Source organism: Strongyloides ratti (genome assembly GCF_001040885.1).
Source record: "Strongyloides ratti genome assembly S_ratti_ED321, chromosome : 1".
Taxonomy (NCBI): domain Eukaryota; kingdom Metazoa; phylum Nematoda; class Chromadorea; order Rhabditida; family Strongyloididae; genus Strongyloides; species Strongyloides ratti.
In genome coordinates, this window is record NC_037307.1 from 11,059,484 (window position 1) to 11,085,723 (window position 26,240).

Here is a 26,240-nt window from a genome sequence, read left to right on the forward strand (position 1 = left end):
AAATTTTGTTACAAACTGTTTATTAAATATTATAAAATTAAAATACATCTTTTTTCTTTTATCATTATAAATTATAGTGCTTATATATATTTGTAAAAATAAAAATGTAATTGACTTTGTAAATGAAAATAATGTGTACATAATTAGAAAAGGAAGAGTTTTTATATTATTTAAATTATATTTGTATATAAGAAAATGTAACATATTTTGTATTATACAAATATTATTTAATGAAATTATTTATCATCTATACATTTGACGATGTATTTTTGAATATTCTTTTATATGTAATTCTTCATCATCTCTTTTACTACTTTCACTTGATACTGTTCTTTTATCAAGTTCAATTTTTTCACTTAATTCATCATCATCTTCCTCTAATATCATTGAATCACCAAATTCACTTTCTGATTCAAAACTATCTTCTTTAACAATAATACCAATTCTTTTACCAATCCAACGTGCTTTATCAAGAATATCTTGTTGCATTAGTTTAAAACACATAGCAATTAATGCCATACCAAATAATAAGTAGAAAGCACAAACAATTAATTTTTCTTGACTTCCCTCATCTAATGATTGTCCTGGAACTATATCACCAAAACCTAAAAATAAATTTAAAAAAAAATATATATATTATTTTATAATATTTTTTTTTAACTAACCAATTGTTGATAAAGTAATAAAAGAATAATATGCACCATCAAATAAATTCCAATCTTCCCAAACAGCAAAAAGTATAGCTCCACCAGCTATAAATACAATAACTGTTACTATACCAACAGAAACAGGCATTTTTTCTTTTCTTCCATTTCTTCTAAAACTTCGTATACTTAAATCATCACTTCTTTCTGATTTATAACTTCTTGAATCATTATCACGTCTTCTACTATGAATAGAATCACTTTGACGAAGAGGTATATGACTACCACTACCAATTCCAAGACTATATCTTTCTTCTTCATGTGTCATATCTGTTCCAGATTGTAAATAACGATGTTCCTGATCACCATACTCATCATCATCTGAATATGTTAACTAAAAAATATTTATATATAAAAATATTTTTAAATAAAAATAAATATACCTGACAACTTGTTTCTTCTTTTTCATTATCACTAACAGTTATTTGTGGTAATTTTCCACCTTTTTCTACATCACTGTTATCATGTTTTCTTTTAATAAATTTTTGTTTATCATAACCACTTTTCATTTCAATTATCGTAGCTTTGTCATCCTCTGAATGGTTAAGATATCTTACCGGAAGACCACCTTTTAATGGATGACCTTTAAATGTATTACTTCTACTTGTTGGTATATCTCTTCTCTTTTTTTTTTCATAAATATTAACATTACTAACTCTGATACCACCATGTTCAACATAATCTATTGGAGGACTATTTATTGAATCCATATGTATTAATCCATGTCCACGATGATGCCTTTTATGATTAATTGTGGAACGTGATATAATAGGATTTGGTGAACGAGATATTGTTCTTTTATATGTTAATGATTTTGAGTCAAAATGATCTCTATCATATTTTGAAAGACTTCTAATTGATCTAATTGATTTGGTATCAGAATACATACTAAATTGATTTGTACCTTTTCTTTTTAAACTTGCATTTCTTTTTAAATTATTATATCTACCAGAACTTCCACTTCTTCCTCCTGAATGTGCACGTTTCAAATTTATTGGAGCATTTGGATGATATCTAAGAGATAAAGCTGATCTTTTAATTCTCCTACGACGTTGTTGCCATCTACAATATGCACAACAAACTTTAAAATAAATAAATGTAAATATTTGTGCTAAACTTTCAGCAATATTTGCTAAACATAATAACATTAATGGAATACCAATCATAGCATAAATTATTGTCATTCCCCGACCAAGTGGTGTCTTAGGACATATATGTCCATAACCAATTGTTGTAAAAACTGTTATTGAAAAAAGTAATGCTCCAGAAAATGTCCATTGATATGTTGGTGTTATATCATCATCCTTCTCATCATATCCCTCAAAATTAACAGCATTTACCAATTGAATTTCAAATTTTTTTAATAATTCATGTGCCTTTTTTTTAACTTCTCTTTCTTCTATAACATCTGAATTTTGAATAAAATCATATAATTCTGTTACAACAGTCCAAGTATCATTACGGATATGTCCTTGAAATTTTAACTCTTCTGGATATTCTATTGATCGGAACATGAAAGCTCCCATAACTGCATATGAAGCAACAAGAATACATAATCCAACATGAGAAATAAAAAATATTGAAGCCTAAAAAAAAATAGTTTTTATTATATTTAAAAAAAAAGAAAACATAAATAACTTAAAAAAATAAAATTTAAAATACCTTTTTTAAAATAATAGTAGCATTTAGACAAAAACTCCTAAACTCATCTCTCATATTTGGTATAAAAATATGTAAAAAAGGGTAAATACAAATAAAGTTATAACACAATTTCTACCATCTATATAAAAATATACAACTTTCCTCAAAAAAGAATAACTTTCTCTTCATCTATCAACAATCTTTATGACAAAAGGCAATTTAAAAAGAATCACATTAATACCCATATCTCTCTTTAAATAGAATATACACCATCCTACATATATTGTCCTTTTCTTATCATCCACAAATATTCCCCTTCAGTATATATATTCTTTTTACATATGCCATGTCCTATGGGATAATGTACATATTATCAAAAAGTATAAAAATTTAATCTTTTTTTTTTATTTTTTGATTTTTATAATTTTTTTTTTAAAAAAAAATATATATATATTTAAGAATAAAATTAATTAATTAATGAAAAAGTAATTGACCAAAAGAAAATTATGTAAAGATTAAATTAAAAGTATTAAAATAATTAGAAAATAAAACATTACAATGAATACTTATATCAATATCAGCTTAAAAATATTTTCCTAAGTAACATTTTTCATTAATATTAAAAATTTTCTCTTCTTTTAAATATATTAATAAAAATTTTTTAACCTTAATATAAGATCAGGAACGTAAAATAAGATTAGTAATAAAACAATTAAAAAAAAAAAAAAGAAAAATGATTCACTGATATTGGTAAAAATTTAAATGAATATAAAAAGAATTTTGTTATAAATCATTAATCATTATAATAATAACAGTAAATACTTTTATTTTTTTATATTTTTTAACATATTATTAATTTAAAAAGACTAGTCCTGATAAAAAGGAATAAAAATTTTTGTATATTCAATCTTTCCTCTATGCTTTAACCGATAGTCAAGGTTTTTATATATTATACATTTATATTATCAAGTACCTACTTTAAACTTAACCTGAACATATAATCGTTTTGATGTTGATTAATATACAATTTAAATATATATATATATATATAAAATTATATCTAATATTATTTGTTTGTACATTTTTAAAAATATAAATTCTTTTCCACTCCTTATGAAGAAGATGATCTTGAAAGATTTTATGTTAATAACTAAATTTTTTTTCTTATAATATTATTTAGTTTATAATGTTAAGCAAACATATTTATGTAAAATTTATTTTTAAATTTTAGCATATTTTTATGATTAAAGTACAATATATACAAATGATATTTTTTAATATCATATCATATAATCACCTTTCTGTCATTTTTCTTCATTACTATCATATTTCCATATCATGCATATTTCTTACAATATGTTAAATTTATTTTATAAAATAATTATAGAAAATTACAATATAATATGATAAGATGAGTAATAAGTTTAATCATATATATTTCTATAAATAACTAAAATAAATTTTTTTTCTTCTTATCTTATATTTGTCTTTTGATTATTCATTGAATACTAATGATTATTTTATAAACTTTTTTTATTATATACCTATAATTATACATTAATTAGCTGTATATTATTAATAAATTCATATTCATTCATTTAAATCTTTAAATCTCTCATACATCTGGTGGAGGGAGAAAAACTATAAGAGGTATAAAAAGATTTTATGCTTTAACTACTTTAATTATTTTCAACTAATTATTACTTCTATAAATTTATATGTTATTAATTACCTAACTTTAAATACATTCTATATTATTATTTCACTACATAACTAAAAACACCTTTTATATCTGTTCATTTTATGTATTTACTTTTTTCCAATTACTTTTTAGATATCTATTTGTTATATATCTTTTTATGATACTTTTATATATATTTTTTAAACATATTTTTTTTTATAATACTTTTAATATCTCCAAGACAACAAGAAATAATTTTTATAATATTATTTTATTATAACTAATTTTTATTTATAAATTTTTATTATTATTATTATTATTATTATAGAAAAATATATTCAATTTAAATATTAAAAGTAAAAAATTAATTTATATTACATTTTATTCTTAAATATAAAATGGGTCAATCTGTTTCAAGAACTGATTATGTATGGACATACACAGAACAACCACATTTATCAAGAAGAGAAGCTATAATTAAAGATCATCCAGAAATAAAACAATTATTTGGTGTTGATCCATCTTTTAAGTATGTTGTCTCGGCTTGTGTTTTACTACAAATATTTGCTGCATTTCTTTTAAAAGATTCTGATTGGTTATTAATATGTTTACAAGCATACTTTTTTGGTGGTGTCGTTAATCATGCTTTAACATTAGCTATTCATGATATATCTCATAATACTGCATTTGGTAATCATAGACCATTAGCAAATAGATTTTTTGGTATTTGGGCAAATCTTCCTATTGGTATTCCAATTTCAATATCATTTAAAAAATATCACGTTGAACATCATAGATATTTAAGTGAAGATGGACTTGATACAGATGTTCCAACATTATTAGAAGCACAATTTTTTTCAACATCATTTAAAAAAATATTATGGTTATTTCTTCAACCTGTATTTTATGGATTTAGACCATTAATTATTTATAAAAAAGCTCCAACAGATTTAGAAATATTAAATTTTATCATTCAATTTATTTTTGACTATTTAATTTATTATTTTTTTGGTTTTAAATCATTATTTTATTTTTTATTTGGAACATTTATAACAATGGGTCTCCATCCATCAGCTGGTCATTTTATCTCAGAACATTATCTTTTTAATATAAACTGCCAACAAGAAACATACTCATATTATGGACCATGGAATCTCGTTACATATAATGTAGGTTATCATGTAGAACATCATGATTTTCCTTATATACCTGGTAGAAATTTACCAAAAGTTAGAGTAATAGCACCTGAATATTATGATAATTTATCAAAACATACCAGTATGATTAAAATATTATATGATTTTGTCTTTGATCCTACTGTTGGACCGTATGCAAGAATAAAAAGAAAACCATCTATTGAGCAAAAAATTTATGGGCATAATATGCTATTACCCTACATTAAAGGATTTTTCAATTATTTTGGTGTCTCATCTATTGTTGATAGAATTGAAAATAAAGTTAAAGGATGTAATAAACAATTAAATAAATGTTTATAATATTGTTTAGTTGGTTAAAATTATAATAGTTTTTATCTGCCTATATTGTTGGTGTTTGTATTTGCTGAATTTTTAAAATTTATTGTATATTTTTTTATTATTATTTGCATTTATAAAAAATAACATCTTAAAATATATTTTTTTCTTTTTTTTGAGTATGAACTGATTATAAAAAATAAAAATTAAAAAGATTTTTTTAAATTAATTAAAAATGGTTTTTTTTTTCTTTCAGAAAGGTGCTTACTTTTATTAGTTAAAAAGATCATTAGTACCATGGCATATTTTATACAAAAAATTATTTATTCATTTAATAATTGTGTTTTTATTAAAATAAATTAAAATTAATTTATATGTGCATAAATGATTTAATAAATTTATGTATTCCATATTAAATAAATGTTAAGATTATTTAAATATTTTTATTATCTCTTAAAAATATGATATTTATTATAATGATATAAAAAATATTTAAAATAAATACATAATTTATAGAAATAAAATATATACAAATTAAAAAAATACTACCTTTGTTTTAAAACTTGTTTATTGTTTCTTGAACCAAATAATATGATCAAGAATTTATATTAAAAAATTATTGCCTGAAAAAAGTTTTTTTTTATAAAAAATGTTTGGTACAAATTAATACAACAGTAATAGAAAAAATGTTGACCAAAATTGATAATTAACTTTACATACTAAAGAAGGAGTATCTAAATTTTGTCAACATTCATTGAAATTATCAAAACAAAAAATTAAAGAAATTTTAATTTGTTTTTAATATTAATGTGATTCAGAAAATGTCTTCTTAAATGCATATATATGTATTAAAAATAAGTTTTTTTATTAATTATTCAAATTTTATAACCAATTTTCTACTTCCGCTAGAAAATAATGATGAAAGACTGATAAAAATGATAAGAAATAGTGAAGATAAAATGAAATTCTTGATATTTTCATGTGGAAAAGTAACGATCTATGTTTATCATAAAAGTATGAATATTTTATTGGATAAATTATTGAATGCACTTAAAAAATAAAATTTTAAAATTACTTAAGAATTAATAAATACGAGATTCAAATGTTTAGGACAAATGGTGAATCTTTTGAAGTAAAAGATATATAATTCTTGATTAAAAATTTATAAATTATATGATGTATCAATTAGCTAAATGTGATATAGAAGATGAATTAAATAATTTTTAAAATGAATTAATTGTAAGAAGCTAGTACTTTGATAAAGTTTATAAATTGGCTATATTACAACGTTTATCAATTGAGATAATAGATTTAAGTTGTGACAATTTATTAACAATTTTATAAATTAAAATCCAATGGTTATAATAAAAATTAGCCTTAATTTTAGAATCACTGACATTCTTGGAATTTTTTTTGGGTATTTGAATATTATAAATATGTATAATTTTTTGTTAAAATTACAATATTGATTAATAAAAACTTTTTATACTATAACAACAAATAAATAAAGAAAAATAAGTAAATTAAAAAAAAACTTTTTTTTTGGAATTACAATATACAACTATAGTCGTACGATAGCCCTTGAAACGGGATGAATTTTGAATATAATCAACAATATACTAAAAATGAAACTTCAGGAGTTATAAGGATTCAAAGTTGAAAGGCGAAATTGGGGAATATTTTTTTGTAAATGACGATTTCTATGATAATGTTATAAATTTTAAAAATAAATACTTTTTTCTAGATCAGCTTTTTGCGAGAAATTCATTAAGCCTATTCACATCTTCATATGACTTCTAGAATTAAAGATATGATAAGAAATAAGTTTAAAAAAAAGTTTTAAGAATCTAGTGATAACTCATGTTAATGAAGTCACAGAAGCATGAAACTTGATGCGCTGTGCTTCTTTCATAATTTAAGGTATACCCTACGTTGAAAAGATTTTAAAATTTTTAACCCTTCTTGAAATACTGTGCTTGGTATTTTTTCGCGCGTAATCCATTGTCACCGTTTTTTTATATCTTTGAAGTGGTTAAAGATATAAAAAAATTTTGAAGGCAGACCTCATATGAAAACTCATTAGAAGACGATTGCAGAAATCTGCTTGTATTTATCTTGATTTTGAAGCGAGATATGAACAAAGGCGGAAATTTTTCTAAAATATTCATTGTTCCCGACTTTTCAGTATCTCAGGAAATACTTATCCTATGAAGATGGGACTAGCTTCATTCGATTTCTATTCAAAAGTAGATCTAGAATATTAATTTTTAGAGCTATAACATTATTTTTTTCAGAGATATAAAAATTGGCTGAAAATTTTCTAGATTTCCGATTTTACCTCCAAAATTAAGAACAAAGAAAAGCAACTTTTTTTGGAATTTGAATATGACACTATAGTCATTCGATAGCCCTTGAAACGGGATGAATTTTGAATATAATCAACAATATTTGAAAATTGAAACTTCAGAAGTTATAAGGATTCAAAGTTTGGAGGCGAAATTGTGGAATATTTTTTTAAAATCTCGATTTTTATAATAATATTGTAAATTTTAAAAATAAATACTTTTTTTTAGATCAATTTTTTACGAGAAATTCATTAAGCCTATTTACATCTTTATAGGACTTCTAAAAAAAAAGATATGATAAGAAATATGTTTGAAAAAAAGTTTTAAGAATTTAGTGATAACTCAAGTTAATGAGGTCACAGATCCATGAAATTTGATGCGCTGGGTTTCTTTCTTAATTTAAAGTATACCATACGTTGAAATTTTTTTTAAATTATCAACCGTTCTTGAAATACCATGCTTGGTATTTTTTCGCGCGTAATCCATTGTCACCGTTTTTTTATATCTCTAAAGTGGTTAAAGATATAAAAAAATTTTGAAGGCAGACCCCATATGAAAACTCATTAGAAGGCGATTGCAGAAATCTGCTTGTATTTATCTTGATTTTGAAGCGAGATATGAACAAAGGCGGAAATTTTTCTAAAATATTCATTGTTCCCGACTTTTCAGTATCTCAGGAAATACTTATCCTATGAAGATGGGACTAGCTTCATTCGATTTCTATTTAAAAGTAGGTCTAGAATATTAATTTTTATAGCTATAACATTATTTTTTTCAGAGATATAAAAATTGGCTAAAAATTTTCTAGATTTCCGATTTTACCTCCAAAAATAAGAACAAAGAAAAGCAACTTTTTTTGGAATTTGAATATGACACTATAGTCATTCGATAGCCCTTGAAACGGGATGAATTTTGAATATAATCAACAATATACTAAAAATGAAACTTTAAGAGTTATAAGGATTCAAAGTTGAGAGGCGAAATTGGGAATATTTTTTTAAAATCTCGATTTTTATGATAATATTGTAAATTTTAAAAATAAATACATTTTCTTAGATCAATTTTTTACGAGAAATTCATCAAGCCTATTTACATCTTTATAGGACTTCTAAAAAAAAAGATATGATAAGAAATATGTTTGAAAAAAAGTTTTAAGAATTTAGTGATAACTCAAGTAAATGACGTCACAGAACCATGAAACTTGATGCGCTGTGTTTCTTTCATAATTTAAGGTGTACCTTACGTTGAAAATATTTTTAAATTATCAACCGTTCTTGAAATACTATGCTTGGTATTTTTTCGCGCGTAATCCATTGTCACCGTTTTTTTATATCTTTAAAGTGGTTAAAGATATAAAAAAATTTTGAAGGCAGACCCCATATGAAAACTCATTAGAAGACGATTGCAGAAATCTGCTTGTATTTATCTTGATTTTGAAGCGAGATATGAACAAAGGCGGAAATTTTTCCAAAATATTCATTGTTCCCGACTTTTCAGTATCTCAGCAAATACTTATCCTATAAAGATGGGACTAATTTCATTCGATTTCTATTCAAAAGTAGGTCTAGATTATTAATTTTCATAGTTATAACATAAATATTTTTAGAGATTCAGAAATTGAATGAAAATATTTTAGATTTCTGATTATACCTTTAAAAATTGTGATAAAAAAAACAATTTTTTTTGGAATTTGAAAATGCTACTTTAGTCATTTGATAGCCTTTGAAATAGGATGAATTTTTAAAATAATTAACAATGGCTTAATTTTAGAGTCACTTATGTACTAGAAGTTATTTTTTGTAAATATATAAATGTTTTAAAAATTATTTTGCTATGAAGTTTATATATGAAGCATGTTTTTTATATAAATATTAGTATCTTTAAGTTTTTCTAAGTTCAATTTTTTTTTAAATAATGTGAAAAAAATTTAACAATTATAATAAGTGCTGAGATATACTTTTATATAAATTACAATAATTATAATATACAAATACAATATTTTAAGTTGTGTTTTTTATTTGTATTCATTCAATTGCTCCATCTAAACTTATCTGTGTTCCACTAATTTATGTTAAATTATTAGTTACTATATTTTTAATATCATTAGTAATTAACTTTTATTTAAAAATTAATAATTTTTTTTAGTGATTAATAATATTTCTTTGTTTTGATATAAATTAATGAAAATGTATTGTTGTTTACAACATGTAAAGAATCGTTTTGTAAAATCTATAAAATGTAGAATGAAAGTTCTAGAGCAGTTTGCACCAATAAAAGTTTGTAGTTGGTAATTCAATTGACAGCTTTAAAACTCAACGGTGCAATATTAACTACGGTTGTTTTAACCATTGTGTGAACCAGTATCACTCAATGTATGCTACATTCGTACATTTAAATTTTTTAAGTTTACATTATATTTTAACTATAAATTATTATTTAATATTTTATAGGGAAACTTTAAAACATAAAAAAAAACAAAACATAATAAATATAAATTTTTACAATATAAACAAATTTATATTATTTTTTTTTAATTTCTATTTTTAATGTTTTTATTGTCTCATTAAACTTTTCTACGGATATTATTTTTCCTTTTATACTCTTTCTATAATTATCTTTCATTTTCTCAATAAAATCTAATTCACTTCTTGTTAAACAAACTGGTGGTACATCAATAATCTTAGGCATTTTACAAATATATTTTTCTTTTCTGTTAATATGTTTTCGTCTTCTATTATCAAGGTTTATAGTATTTTTTGATTCCGATGGAAGTAATATTCTACTGTATGCAAATCTTAGTCTCTCATATTCTTTTTCCATTTCAAGTATTTTTTCTGTTGTTATCAATCCACTTGTTATTGAATTAACACTTTTTCTATATTCAATCATTTGATTTTCATATTCAATATTTGATAGACTAGTACCAAATAATGGTAGAGGTGCCATTCGAAGATACTCATCAGATAACGGTTGTATATACTCTGCATACTTTTTTATTAATAATTCGTTAGAATCTAAAACAACATATTTTGATTTAAATAGTTGTTTTTCATTTATATTATTTAAATTTTGATATAAAAATACAACATTTCTATTATTTCTATTATTATTATTTATCCAACCTGAAAATTCAGGTTTTTCATCTTCATAGGATTTAACAAATTTTCCAATCATATTTTTATTTGTTACCTTTATTTTACTTTTTAATAATTTTAAAGTTTTTGATTTATTAGAAGTAATAATATCTTTAAAATAAAAATTACAGAAATCTGTATATAATTCTTCATGATTTTTTGAAGCTTTTCTAAAATTAGATATTACATCTAAAATACATTTCATTTCTTCTTTAGACATGTTTCTTGTCTCAATCATTGTTTTTAAATAAGGATATATTTTATCAATATTATCTGATCCTAAAATAAGTTTAGTAATTTTATTAAGCTCACTTCTAAAGCATCCTTTAGAATTCATTGAAAATGGAAATTTATTTTCTGGGGATATAATATATGCTTTCCTTAAATCATTATCTATTGTCAACCCAGGAATATTTGTTTTTTCAATAGTAGAAATACATGTATTAATTAAATCAAGCATTCTATTCATGATATTTTCATTAGATAAATTCCTTTCATATGACTTTTTTAATCTTCTTGATTTATAATATTCTCCATCAATTACACTAATCTGTCCATTTGATTCATCTATATTATTTGATAAACAAAAAGCCAACTTATTTTTTTCAAATATTTTATTTTTTATTATTAATTCTGGTAATATATATTTTTCATTTAGTATATAATTATTAGCGCAACGTCCTTGTCTTGAAGAAAAATCAACTAATGTATAAGGTAAAGATTGAACCAACAATGGTACCGTTTTTTGTGCTAGACTCCAAACACTAATATGAGTAAGTAATTTTTTAACTGATTTAACATTTGTCAATAAATTAATATTTTCATATTCCATTTTTGTTGAAAATATAGTTTCTCTACTTTTCTCAAATTGTTTAACATTTTCAAATGGAACGAATGTATTTGGATAAAACATTTCAACATCTAAAAATATTTTTGGATTGAAATCATCTTTCATTTCTATGTTTGTTAAAGTTAACGAATTTAAATGAAAAATTTCTCTAATTAAAATACTTATACTTTCTTTAGTATTTTCATCAAAACACATGTCATATCTATCAAAACAAATATTTGATCTTGAGTCAAATGTGCAATACTTTTTAAATAATGTTGTTTGTTCGTTGTTAATATTTATCATAATTAAACGAAGGCTTTTTAATTTATTAATACCATGTATATTAATTTTATGTTCCAACATATTATTCTTTATTGTTTCATATAAATTATTACATTCCTCATCATTAAAATTATTAACAATTATAATAAGAGTACCCATATTATTAAAAAATAAAAAATTTTCATCATTAATATCATTAAGTATTGTAGTGGTATCAATGTCATCCCACCATTTAACAGAATTTTTATTACTAGTTAAATTATTATTAGTCTTATAAAATAATTCAACAAATTTAATTTGTTCTGAAGTTGGTTTACCAAGTACATTAATACCCTCTTTTATATTTTTATATAATAAATTCAATGAATTTTCCATTTCAGTTTCTCCCATTAATTTTATATCTTTAATAATGTTTTTATAATTATTATATCTACAATAATCTATCTTCCATTCTACATTTTCTTTGTCAAATTCTTTATCAGTATAAACGACATTTAAAAACTTATCATTAAGTTTGTATAAATCCATTATAATACGTTGAAATTCAAGTAACATTTCTTTAATTATTGAAAATAAATTACGAGAAAATTTTATTTGAAGTTTATTGGTACATTCGTATAAATTGAACTAATCAAGAAAAATTTTAATTGTTTAATTAAAAAATACTTACTAATTTTGTTGGTTCATTGAATGAGGAAGTATTATGAATAATAACAAATATTTTATGAGTGTGATTTTCAATCATATTTGTATAAACCATTTTTATTAAAAAAAAAAATTTTATAATAAAGAAAAAAGAAGTTATATAAAAAAAATTTTGCAATACTGGTATAGTGATTATTTTTTGGGAAAATGCAACTTTTTTTAAATAAACAAAATTTTGAATATTAATTATGTTTTATTATTATATTACCAGTTTTAATAAAAAAAAATTTATTTAAAAACTAAGTAAATTAGTATTCAGGAAGGTTTGTTAAGTTGTTGATTATATTCAAAATTCAATATAAATATATATTATTTTTGTTTAATTTTAAGCAAAATGTTTTGGATCAAAACATGGATATAATTTTATACATAATTCTTCATTTCTAGGCGTATTAATGTCAATTTTTTTATCACTTACTAATTTAGTAATTTCTTCTTGCACTTCATTTTCATCTTCCCAATCCATTGGATCGAGAAAAGTTACATTACCACAACGTATTAATCCTTGACATAACAATTTATATATTTCATTATATTTTGGTTTATCATAATATGTCAATGTTTTAAGATGATTTGCAATAGAAATATATTCTTGTGGACAATTTTTATATAAAACTTCATCTGATGTATTTTGTTTCATTTTTAATATTGTTATTTGATCTCTTTCTTGACCCCAAGGTAAACCAACTTGAAATTCAATTAATGAATATAATAACGACCATAAATCATCTACTCTTCCTTGTTCTTTTCTTAACTGAACATCAATAGAACAGTATTTTGTAGTACCACGTAACAAACAACCATCTCTTGGTTGACGCATATAATCTTTATTAGTATTACTATCATCTTCTTTTAATTTTAATATAACACTATCAGTCTGTCTTGTAACATATCTTCTAACCATACCAAAATCAATTACATAAATATGCCGAAATGGAGCATTATCTGCACAAACAGTCATGTTTCCTGGTTTTAAATCTCTGTGAATAAAACCAACTTCATGGAGTTTTTTAATTTGATATAATGCTAATATACCTATACGTAAACTTGTCTCTTCACTATATCTTTTTTTTAGTCTTTTATCTTTAAATTTATTAATACCTTCAATTACTTTTAATCTCATTAAATCAGGACCACATAATGTTATAACAATATATTGAAAATTTTTTTTTTTATATCCATCAAGATAATGCACCATTCCATCAATAGTAGAAATAGCTTGTAGCGCTTTTGCTTCAATTTTTAATAATGAATTATCTTCATCAACATTTTTCTCAATTTTCATAGCAGCAAGTTCACCTTTTTCTTTCATATCTTCAACTTCGTAAACTGAACCAAATACTCCTGCTCCGAGGCGTGTTCCAGTTAACCTCCAACGGTGTCTTAAAACATCACCAAAGTTTAAATTTAAATCATTCAAAAATTGATCATTTTTTTTAACCATAGTAATAAAAAAAAGTGATAAATTACTAATTATTAAATTTTAAAGACATTTATTTTATACATAGTAAATTTAAATATACATAAATACAAACATAAAATATACATTTTGATATAAACAGACTTTCAATACATTAAATGCAAGATAGTTGTAATGAAACAAGAAAGTACCTTATATTCTTACAGTTATCTGAATATGAATTCTAGACTAAAAATTAGAAAGTGGTACTTTTTTCTTTCTTTTAATAGTACATAATATCTATTTTAGTTTCAATATCTAACTTATAAATAAATTATATAAATAAATAATAAATTAATTGATTTAATATATTTTTAATCTTACTACTTTATCTAAAAATATTACTTTATTTACATTCTTAAAACAGTCTTGTGAATTTGGATTTATTGATGAATTTCTATTATGACATGCTCCAAGTTCTTTTCTATATGATCTCGTAATCAGCATATAAATAGCTTTATTTTGAATAGAAATTATTAAAATTCTTCTAAAAGTTGAATATTTGTAGAGATTTATGTAAAAATTCAATTTTCAGGATTCAAACTTTTTTCCATAAAAAAAAGTAAACTGATGATAAAGAAAAAAAGGATATATAAAAATTTTTGTACTTTAAATATAAATAAAATAATGTTTACAGGTGCTTTTTTTTTATTTATTAATAATTGATTTTTAAAAAAAAAAATGATACTTTATAAATTTTGAGTCAAACTTCAAAATTTCATATCTATCTTCAGAATTATTTTCACAAATAATTCTCCACTTTTAATCTAAACAATACTTTAAAATATCTTTCAAATTAGTATGCTTCAGCAAATAATAATTTCACATAGTTTACTGCAGTATCTGTAAATTACATGTAGTGATGTTTAGTTAACGGTACAATTTTTTAGAAGTTTTTCTAAAATTAAACAATTGTTCACATTTTATTTATCGTCTATAAATACTAAAAATAAACATGATAATTGATTAAAATAATTAGTAAACGGTTTTATACAAATTATATACAATAAAAAAAACATAAAAAAATATTAAAATTACCATGTTAAAAACTATTTTTTTTTAATTAGTCATTATAAAGGGAATTATCAGCTATACTCTCACTTAGCTGATAGTAAATTGCTTGTGCCTGAGTAGAATCACATAACGGTGAAGACCAGAAAGCTGAACTGGTTCTGGCATAATTCTTTCCCTTGAAAATATTCTCTATCTTAAATTCACGAACTTTTCCAAATATAGTCGTAAAATCTGCTGATTTTCCATACTTCCTGTATTGTTTTTTAAGGGCTAATAGAAGATTTTCTTCCCGTGCCCATTTTGGAACAACTTTCCTTGGATTGTCTTCATCATCTGTTCCATCTCCTTCTGATAAATCTTTTATATTATAGTCATCTTCTGTTGACGGCTGTGGAACCTTGTCAGGAGTCATTTCATACTCAACACGTTGGATAAGGGAAGCATCGATTTTAGTAGAGTTAAACAGAGGAGATGAAAACATATCTGTGACGTCAATAGATTTCATCTGTGCCTCAAATTTTTTAAATTGATCATCATTGTGCGTATTTATTTTAGAATTAATGGCCTCAGTACAATTGAAAGTAATTTCCGGGGTAACATTTTCAGTGAAGAGAAAACGATTACTCTTTCGGTTAGGTTCACTGAAAAGTTCTTCTTTACGCATACTGTCAGCCTTCCTCTTCCTTGGAATTACAGGAGTTTCATAAGTTGCTTCCGTTATGTCACAAGACTTATCAACAATAGTCCTGTTCTCAGACTTATTCGTAAAGGTTCTTCCCATTTGAGACATAGGAGTTTCGTCAATAGTATTTTTACTAACAAGCTTAGGACGGGAAACAGTAGAGATTGGTGTTTTAAAACAATTACCATTAGGAGTTCGAGGTGTTCTTCTTTGGTTCTGAAACTCTCGAATCCTATCTTCTTTTTCTTTAATTTCTCGGAGTTTTTCTTCACGTTCCTGTTCTTTTAATCTACGCCTTTCCTCAACTTGTTTTGTTTTTTCTTCTCGCTCTCTGAAAAGAGACATTAGAAAATATATTCAATAGTAAAACTTACTTCTTAGTTCTTTCAGCTTTTTCTTTTAACAAATTTTGTTTTTTCATGTCAGCTCTACGAAGACTGCTATCCTGTTGCATGAGTAATATTGCACGCTCAGTTGTATCCCTATTTTTTTTAGGAGCAGCCAATGTACGATTTGATGGAACAGAAATTCCTTTTGTGTCTCGAAACACTCCATTATTACCATTATGCCTATTGGCAAATTTAGAACGTAAATCAGCAACTATACCAGGTTTCGGTATTTCGACAGCATTATTGCCATATGACATATTTGTATTAGTGAACAAATTTTTCCTTGTCATTCTATCTTTACGATCTTCAATAGTTTCGTACATTTTCGCAATCTTCGAAACATTCTTCCCACGGGCAGGAGTTTTTGGTATCTAAAAAAAATTATGACAAATGGAATAAAGATATCACGTAAAAACTAACCTTAATATCGCTATTTTCTTTTAAAATTAATTCCTTTAATTTTTCACGTTGCTCTTTTAACAACCTTTGAGTTTCTTCATAACAATCAAGAGTTGCTTCATCATAAATATCTTGAATTTCTGCAACTTTATCTTCTAATGTCTCATAATCTGGAAGTACGTCTGAAAAGACAACTGAAGATGGTTCTAGTATAAAATCATCTGCAGATAATTGCTGAAGAAACTTATTTGGCTGTTCTTCCTCACTTATACGATTAAGAAGCCTGCGCTGACGTCTTTTCGGTGGCATATTTAGCTGAAAAAACCAAATAATTAGCATTTTTAAACAATTTTGAAATGTTTAAAAAAACGGAAAAAAACATTAATTACAAAATAAATTAAAAAAACAGTAAAGAATTAAATTAGAAAATCATACCAATAAATTGTAAGAGAAAATAGAGAAAGTAGTACAAATGATGGTGACATTTTCAGTGTCTTTCTTACAACGAACACAATTTTTCCCGGTAAATTTTTAGTGTCATTGTTAAAGACTACCTCGTGCAACAACATAAAACTGCAAAGGCCTTGGAATCAAATTATGATATCGACTTCTTTAAACATTTTATTTTTATATGTCATTTATTGTCATTTTTTTTCAAAAGTCATCAGGTTCTTTAATGATATATAATCACAATCAAAAGAAGAATTACATTCAATCACTGGTCATCAGAAAATGTAAAAAAAATGCTTATTTGAATACCAAGTCTATAGATAACGAAGTGATTATGTAATCTTTTTATTGAATAGAGCATTTTTTTGGCTTATGGTAATACAAAATCTCAGTTTGGCAGATTATCTTTTCAATTCAAAAATAACTTCTTTACATAAACAATGAATATATACCCTATTATCAAAGAAAGTAAATTATCAATTATTTTTGTAAAATATTCCTCATGTCAAATTAAAAAAAGAATTGTTTGTCAGAAACTAAGTAGGTAGTTATAACTAAGAAAAATATTTCCGTAATACGACATAATAAAGCCTACTACTTCAAATATCAATCATTTCATAGAAAATTTGAATTGTCTACAATTTATAAGAAGTTTTGTTAGTTTTAAGTATCAAAAAATTGATATGCTTTTTCGTAAATTTAAGTTTGATGTAGAAAATATCATTTAAATATTTCTCTTTAAAACTATCATTTTAATATATTTAGTAAAATTAATGTTATTTTAAACAACTAGTAAATTCAATTATAATCCACTTCTAACACCTAAATAAAATATATTTGAATGAATATTACAAAAAATAAACAAAATATGTAATTAACAATTTTAAAAGATTATTAAAATATTTCTTTTCTAAAATCCAGGTGGATACCAATCAATTTCTTGGTGCTTTACAATCTCATCAAATACTTCAACAGTGTCATCTTCCTTAAATCTAACCGTTGTATCTGGAACAGAAATTCCAACTTCACAATTAGTTTTTACTTCATTAACGAATTCCTTTCCACATTTTAAACTTTCTACAGTACCTTCGTATATGATATCAGTTCCTCTAGAAATTCTAAATAACTTATTTCTAAAAATAGAATAAAATTAAAAGTAAAAAATTTAAAACATACTTATTAAATACTCCCCAATCAACTAGTGTTCCAGCAACTACTTTTTTTTTATTTGAATGATGAGCTATAATAAATTCCTTCAAAACATGGCCTTCAGCCACTTGTTTCATTTCTCTTATTGGTGGTAGAAGATTACTCAATTCATTTTTTAATGATTCAATTAGTCTATAAATAACGAGAAATTGTTCTAATTTGATATTGTTACGTATGGCCATTTCTTTTAAATTAGTTGAAATGGGTGTATTAAAACAATAAATAAGAGAATTTGTTTCAATTGCCAATTCAATGTGATTTTCAATTGGTGGACCAACTCCAAAATCAACTAAATTTAATTCGCATTTGTCACTATTATATGTATCTATTACATTTAATATCGCTTCTAGTGTCCCATCAACGTCACTTCGTAACATTAAATTTAATTTTAATTCATCACTATCAACCTCTCTTTTAAAGCGTGCATTTTTACAGATAACGTTTCGTACTGTAGAAGCAAACCTTTTTCCTTCATCCATTAACACTTTTTTGTTTTGTAAATAAATATTTCTTTCTATTTTCATTTTTTCGTCTATAACTTTATACTCTTTTTCAGTAAATAAATCAATCTTTTTCTTTTCTCTAAAATTTACAATTTTTTGTGCTTTTACTTCATCTTCAACCTCTAAAACTTTTTCACCTGGTGAAGGAAGATAATCACCTCTCCAACCAGTAATTCGCACAGGTGTACTTGGTCCAGCTTCTTTTATTGGTTTTCCAAACTCATCTGTCATTGTCTTTATTTTTCCCCAAGAAGTACCACAAACAATAATAGAACCTTTTTTTAACGTTCCACGTTGTACGATTAAAGAACAAACCTTACCTAAACCTTGAACTGTTGAAGATTCAATAATAATACCTTCAACTAATCCTTTAAAAGTACTTTTTAAATTCATAATATCAGCTAAAGAAATTAAAGCTTCTTGTAATTTATCAATATTTTTTTTATACAAAGCAGATATTTCAACCACTTGAACATCTCCGCCCATATCTTCTACAATAATATCATGTTCCATAAGATTTCGCCTTGTCAATTTTGTATTTGCTGTTGGTTTATCGCATTTATTAATGGCAACAACTATAGGAACTCCTGCTTCCTTGGCATATTTTATGGATTCAATTGTTTGTTCATTAACACCATCATCTGCTGCAACAACAAGAACAACAATATCTGTTGACATAGCACCACGTTGCCTCATTTTTTTAAATGCAGCATGTCCTGGAGTATCAAGAAATGTAATTTTTGAATCTGAGTTTTTTAATTTTACTGAAAATGCTCCTATGTGTTGTGTTATTCCACCATGTTCACTATCAACAATTCTAGAACTTCTTAAAGCATCTAATAAAGTTGTTTTTCCATGATCAACATGACCCATTATTGTAACAACTGGAGCACGTTTTACACAATCTTTAGCATCGGGTAAAGGTTGTGGATAAACAACATCTTCGTCGTCTTCCAATGATTTATTAATTTTACTTGGTCTTTTTTTAAAAATTGGTTTAATATTAAAACAACTAGCTAAATCGAGCACAACTTCTTTATGTAAAGGAACAGTCGTTTCAAGATATTTTTCATATTTTTCATTAATATTTATTAGTCTTTCAGATACTTCATTAAAATCTAAATCTCCTGCTGTGGCAAATTCTCTAGAAGAAAAAAATACGTTATAAATTTATAAAAAAAAAACATACAATAAAGAAGTGTCTTCATAGAAATTTACACTCTTCTTTGATGATTTTTGTTTGTTAAGCCTAATAGGTGTCACAAATTTCGACCTTGTTTTAAAATTTAGAGATGAACTGTAAATTGTTCTGTTTTTAAAGAAAGGTACTAACAATCCTCGAGAATAATAAATTAATGAACTTTTGAAATTTAAAAATACCATTCTAATATAAAATAAAAGAACTACATTATCCCAAATTTATCGTTTAAAGAAAACAACGTTAGAATAAAAAATAACTATTTATTATTTAAAAACCATAAAATACCGTAGTATACAATAATAGGGTCACCTTTTCTTATCAGTGTGGTAGCTTTAATAGAAATTTTAGGACGTAATTTGTTTACATCATCATCTGAATAGTAAATTATTGGCCGGCAGTTAAAACCATTAATTCTTCGTTGTAATAAATAATAACATGGCTCATTAAAGCTATTCTCCATATCACAGCAATAGAAAGAATAATTACTTTGAACAAAAAATTTTCTTCTATGAAGCTTAGGATATTCTTGGCATTTTTGATATAATTTAATAGCGTCTAAAGGTTCACAAATATAACTACCTTAAATTTTTTTTTATTTTAATATCATTATTTATAATTTACCACATAAATCCATCAATTTTTCACCAGGACTAAACTTTTTTTTGGATCTTAATACTGTACCACAACCATCATTGACAAAATCTACATAGAAATGTGAAAACTGTGGTAGTTTAGAAACATTAGTAATTGAATTTTCTTTTGAATCTCCTGACTTACTATATCGGAGATTATATCTTGCACCCATGTACGGTAGATAAAAAAAACTGTAAAAAAATAAAGCAAAAGTAAAGTGAAATTAAAACAACAGATTTAATTTCTTGGAAGAACGTTTACTATAGATTCTGTTGTTAATATTATTAATTGTAATTGTATTATGGATAAATATTCTATAATTGACTAGTGCATTTTTTGCATCTGTTTGAATTGATAAAAATTAGTTACTTTTAATTTTTAAGTAGTTTATTGTCAAATTGACACAACATAATAGTAACAAATTATTATGAATGTAAAAATTCAATTTATCATTGAATTGAAACATTAAATCATTTATCTTTTATAAAATAAAATGTGTTTCGATAAAAAAAGATTAAATATATAAAAAACATCTTTGATGATATAATTTTAATTTAGTAATTAGCTTTAAAAGTTAGTTGAACTTAAATTTATTAAATAAAATTTTTGTTTATTTGTGTAATTTAAAATATTAATTTATTTTTAGTTTGTTAAAGCTAAACATTTATTTTATCTTGAAAATAATTCAATAACAAAAATAAAATTTTATTTGTAAAAATTTGTATTATAATACAAAGATGGCATTAATATATAAATTCAATTATATCTTTTTAAAATATTATTTTAAATTTTTAAACATAATTATCCTCTAAAAATAATACTTCAAAATAAAAATATAATTTTCTAAATGGAGAAAATATATATAATAAATAATATTATAAATTAAATTTTTTTTTTTTAACAATTTTTCAGTTTAAAAACTTTCATTTTATCTGGAATATGAAATATTATTATTATATAAGTAAAGATTAAAGATTAAGTGTAAGATCACAATATGTATTACAAGGAAATATAATTTTCTGTTATTATATTTAACGTTCTTGAAATTTAAACATCCAATTAGTTAAAACGTTTATCAAAAGATTTATTATTTTAAACAAATGTTTATATTTAATTATTAAAAATACTTTATCTCAAATTCTTACTGTAAAATATTTTTAAGAAATTTAAAATTTTTGTAAAATTATAGTCTTTATATAAATGATTTTTGAACAACATTTTAATAGATATATCATTGTTGAATTTTAGATAAAGGAAAGCTTGTTCAAAAGATAATTGTGTTATTCTTATTTTTTTTTAAATCGTCTTAATAGTGCATGCCACATTTTATAAAAAAAATTTTTTTTTAATTAGTTTAAATGAATCCTTTTTTTTTTGTTATCTCCAAACAAAAAAATTTCTTTTTCTTTTAAATTAAAGAAATTCTTATTAATTTATTTTATTTATTTTTATAATTATTTAAAAAATAGTCGTTTTCTAAATCTTTACAATAAATTTTTTGAAACTGTTTTCCTTTTTTAACATTTTATTACAAATTAAGATATAAGTCAATAGCTGTACATTTTTAGATAATTTTGTCATTCAATAAGTTAATAAGAGGATAAAAGTTTTGAGAAATGTCAAGATAAGATAACAAGCCTGTTAAGATATAAGAAAAAGTAAAAAGACAAATTTTTAAAACTTAAATTAAAGTTAAAAGAAAAGTTATTCAAAGCATGTAGTTTAGAGAAAAAGTTATAACTATTAAAATTATTTTCCTGTTATGTAATTCTCTTTTTTTTTGTATTTGTTATCTACTTAATATTTTATATAATATATTTTATAATATTAACTTTAAAACTTCTATTATTAAATATAAAAAGTTACCATCAATATGGTCATTCATGGTAGTGATGAACTTTTGGTGATGCTATTATTCTTTCTACTAACATCTTTAAACATTTCTGCTAAATTTAGTGCAAATATAAAAAATATTGATGAGATAAGCAATGATAAAATAAATAAAGCTAATGAAAATTTACCTCGTCTTCAAAATGACATTTCATTAATAACATTTGATCCCAAACCAACAAAACCAATTTATATGCCTTTAGAAGCTATCTCAATGGATATTATTCATCATATGGATCAAGACTCTGAATGTAAAGAATTTATGCCTGGTGGAATGTCAGGAATAAATGAATTTGCATCACCTCGTTATCCTTCTTTGTATCCTTCAAATATAGATTGTGTTAGAATTATTTATGCACCTTCAGGCTATGATATTATTTTAACTTTTAAAAATATTTTTCAAATTGAATCCAGTTATATGCAAGCATTAAAAGATAGTAATAGTAATTCATATTATTCAAATGATACAAAATCAAATAATTTAATGATACAATATTGTCCTAATGATTATCTTACTATACGTGATGGTCGTTTTTCTTTTTCTCCACTTGTAGCAAGATTATGTGGAAATAAATTACCTACATTTAATATAACTCTACATTCAGGGTTTGCCTGGCTTCATTTTCATTCTGATTCATTACTTCAATATACAGGTTTTCAGGCAAATTATGAATTAATTAAAACTAAAAAATCTACACATATTCAAACCCCATGCTTTTTTTCAGATGTCATAAATTATGATGGTTTTGTTAATTCTACATCTATTACACAATTTTATTCTATTCATCGAAATAATACAGGTCCATTAGAATGTGTTTGGCAATTTTCTGTTCCATTACAAGATATGGAAAAATTAAAAATTGCTGTATTTGTAGAAGAATTTAACTTAGCAGATCCTAATGATTGTACTAGTAATTTTGTAGAATTATATCAAGGACATGTTTCTGAATTTCCAATGCAAAGATTTTGTGGCACTCAAGTTACGCATACATATAGTAATGCTAATTCAGTTTACCTTAAATTTTATGCACATGGACAAAGTCAGGTAGAAAAATTAAAACTTCGAGTTCTTTATAGTACATATGCACCTTGTAAGTTTTTTTTTATTTTATCCTGTTAAACTTATCATATAGATAATAATTGTACTGAACATAATATGTTTTCTTGTGGAGGTGATATATGTATACCAGAAGAGTTAAAATGTAATGAAAGAAATAATTGTCTTTATCAACAAGATGAATATAATTGTATAACAAATCAAGAAGTTTGGGATAAAATTTTTAGTTCAAGCCTAGCTTCACTTATCATGTTAATTGTATGTGTTTTTTTTATTGTTTTAAGTCTTTGTATCTGGTATAATCCAATTAAACATTACTATAAAAGGTTTGTTATTAAAATTATATTTATTAAATTTTAATATTTTTTTTAATTTTTTTTTATAGAAGTAAAAAAAAAGGCTTGTATAGTTTTAATTCTCAAAAAAATATGGATATTTTTACAACTAGTAATAGTAAAGATTTAAATATTAATAATCTATCACAACAAAACAAATCATTACACTCAAGTCAATGTAATATTAATTCAACAATTGGATTTGGTCCAAGGATATATTCAACACCATCACCAACAATAATTAATGCTACAACAAATAGTAAAAATTTACTTAAAACAAAGACAATTGATATGGGAAGTATAAATGATATATTTAATAATATACATAGAACTAATTCAATTGTTTCAAGTGTTAGTGATACAAATAAAAAATCACTAGATGTACCAGAAAGGCAATGTAAAATATCATTTCAAGATAATCCTATTGACTTAACGAATTATATAAAACAAAACAAAAAAAAGGAAACGCCTATAAGAAGTATAATTCAAACACCACAAAGTTTTCATAAATCTCCATTAACAAAAAATTCTAAAAAATATACTTATAAAAAACAAAAATTAAATAGTATAAGTAGTTCTCTAATTGCTGATGATTTTAATATTGAAATTAATAATTTAAATTATTCCAATTTTACTACTATTGACCAAATAATAAATTTTAATAATCATCATCAAAATTGTAAAAAAAATAATGAAGTTATACATTATTTTTTAAAACCACGAAGAAAACAAAATTATGGAAATATTAAGGAATTTGACGCTACCATGTTTCATAATTCTTCATCAGAAACAAAGAAAAAAAATAATAAACATCTTAGAAATAGTACAGAAATTGAATATGATTCATTTACAGATAGAAAAGCATCATTAACATTTCCTTCACCGAGAGATTCAAGTTGCGAGCCTTTAATAGGAAGGAAAACTGAAAAAAATGTATAATAAATAATTTTGTTGTTTTTTTTTTCTAAATAAAAAAATTTTCATTCAACAACGCTTTTATAAAAACTTCATCGTCGATGATAGTAATAACAATACAAACCAACAAAAATATGTTAATATAAGTCCGCTTAAAGTTGTCTCATGATCCATTTTGAAAGTGGTCCATGATCGTTAGCGAATTTAACGTTAACACCATCTGGAATAATTCTTCCGTCATCGCAAAGTGATTGGAATTCTTCACGGTTGAATCTAGTAAATCCCCATTTCTTTGAAACAGCAATATATTGTCTACCTGGGAACTTAAATTTGGCACGACGGAAAGCTTCAATAGCATGTTGAACGTTAGATTCCTTAACACGGATTGAGAAAAGAATATCATCAATTCCAACACGAGCTACAAGTCCTTGTGGTTTACCGTAAGCTCCTCTCATACCAGTTTGAAGACGATCAGCACCAGCACATGATAACATTTTGTTGATACGAACGACATGGTATGGATGTTTACGAACACGCATATGGAAACCATCTTTACCACAGTTTTTAACCATGTATTTGTTAGCACAAATACGAGCAGCTTCAAGAGCTTCTGATGAGAGATGTTCTCTTTCATTAGAAATCAAATGAACACAGTGTGGAAATTCATCATAAAAAGCCTTCTTCTTTCCAAGATCGAAAATTCTGATTTTTGGGTCTGGAACACCACGACAGAAACGAGATTTTGGGTATGGTTTGTTTTTAATATAACGATAACAACGAGCTGGACGACGACCCATGTTACTTCTGAAAATAAAAAAAAAACATGTTTATTAAGTTAAAAAAATAGAATATAATAGTAAAATATACAATTTATTAATAAACTAAGAAGAATAAAATTTTAAGAACAAACTTTTATATAAGCAAATCATTATTTTATACTATTACATTAAAAAAATGATATTCAGTGGAGGGAGAAATGAAAATTTTTTCTCCAAAAAAGATACACTATACCAATAATTTTTCCTACAACATAAAACAATGTAGACACACATTTTCCTGCACATCATTTTCAATGAAAGTTATAAACATATTTATTAAAAATTATCATTAAAGACACAATACTCCAATGATAATAAAAAATTTTATAAATAAAGTTATTAAAAATATTACCTAAAATTTTATATACTAATTAAATAAAAGTTTAGTAGTAAAAATTTTTTCATAAATATGTCTTTTATAATTAATAAGAAAATAATTATAATATTTGTCTTTGAAGTATACCATGATTACTGTTTATGTTAGACAGTT

At 23.8% G+C, this 26,240-nt stretch overlaps 7 protein-coding genes across 7 annotated transcripts; 2 read left to right on the top strand and 5 right to left on the bottom strand.

Moving 5' to 3' along the window:
* Positions 1-243: 243 nt before the first annotated feature.
* On the bottom strand, positions 244-2,420 carry SRAE_1000338300 (Potassium channel subfamily K member 18; the record flags this gene model as incomplete). The annotated part of the gene is made up of 4 exons (XM_024650566.1): positions 244-605; positions 666-1,038; positions 1,088-2,290; positions 2,367-2,420. The coding sequence occupies 4 exons, from the start codon at positions 2,418-2,420 to the stop codon at positions 244-246; spliced, it is 1,992 nt and encodes a 663-aa protein (XP_024504331.1).
* Positions 2,421-4,424: 2,004 nt separating this feature from the next.
* SRAE_1000338400 (Infertile crescent) lies at positions 4,425-5,522 on the top strand (the record flags this gene model as incomplete). Its single annotated transcript, XM_024650567.1, has 1 exon — positions 4,425-5,522. The coding sequence occupies one exon, from the start codon at positions 4,425-4,427 to the stop codon at positions 5,520-5,522; it is 1,098 nt and encodes a 365-aa protein (XP_024504332.1).
* Positions 5,523-10,363: 4,841 nt separating this feature from the next.
* Positions 10,364-12,851, bottom strand: SRAE_1000338500 (Hypothetical protein; the record flags this gene model as incomplete). Its single annotated transcript, XM_024650568.1, has 3 exons — positions 10,364-11,250; positions 11,290-12,718; positions 12,762-12,851. The coding sequence occupies 3 exons, from the start codon at positions 12,849-12,851 to the stop codon at positions 10,364-10,366; spliced, it is 2,406 nt and encodes an 801-aa protein (XP_024504333.1).
* A 270-nt stretch (positions 12,852-13,121) lies between these two features.
* SRAE_1000338600 (Asator) lies at positions 13,122-14,240 on the bottom strand (the record flags this gene model as incomplete). The annotated part of the gene is made up of 1 exon (XM_024650569.1): positions 13,122-14,240. One exon carries the CDS (start codon positions 14,238-14,240, stop codon positions 13,122-13,124), a length of 1,119 nt encoding a protein of 372 aa, XP_024504334.1.
* Positions 14,241-15,318: 1,078 nt separating this feature from the next.
* SRAE_1000338700 (Translation initiation factor IF-2, mitochondrial) lies at positions 15,319-20,907 on the bottom strand (the record flags this gene model as incomplete). The annotated part of the gene is made up of 9 exons (XM_024650570.1): positions 15,319-16,282; positions 16,326-16,711; positions 16,761-17,054; positions 17,175-17,237; positions 18,142-18,322; positions 18,366-20,045; positions 20,091-20,238; positions 20,388-20,681; positions 20,724-20,907. The coding sequence occupies 9 exons, from the start codon at positions 20,905-20,907 to the stop codon at positions 15,319-15,321; spliced, it is 4,194 nt and encodes a 1,397-aa protein (XP_024504335.1).
* A 1,701-nt stretch (positions 20,908-22,608) lies between these two features.
* Positions 22,609-24,956, top strand: SRAE_1000338800 (GH11189p; the record flags this gene model as incomplete). Its single annotated transcript, XM_024650571.1, has 3 exons — positions 22,609-23,716; positions 23,759-24,008; positions 24,068-24,956. The coding sequence occupies 3 exons, from the start codon at positions 22,609-22,611 to the stop codon at positions 24,954-24,956; spliced, it is 2,247 nt and encodes a 748-aa protein (XP_024504336.1).
* A 128-nt stretch (positions 24,957-25,084) lies between these two features.
* Positions 25,085-25,729, bottom strand: SRAE_1000338900 (60S ribosomal protein L10; the record flags this gene model as incomplete). Its single annotated transcript, XM_024650572.1, has 1 exon — positions 25,085-25,729. One exon carries the CDS (start codon positions 25,727-25,729, stop codon positions 25,085-25,087), a length of 645 nt encoding a protein of 214 aa, XP_024504337.1.
* Positions 25,730-26,240: the final 511 nt, after the last annotated feature.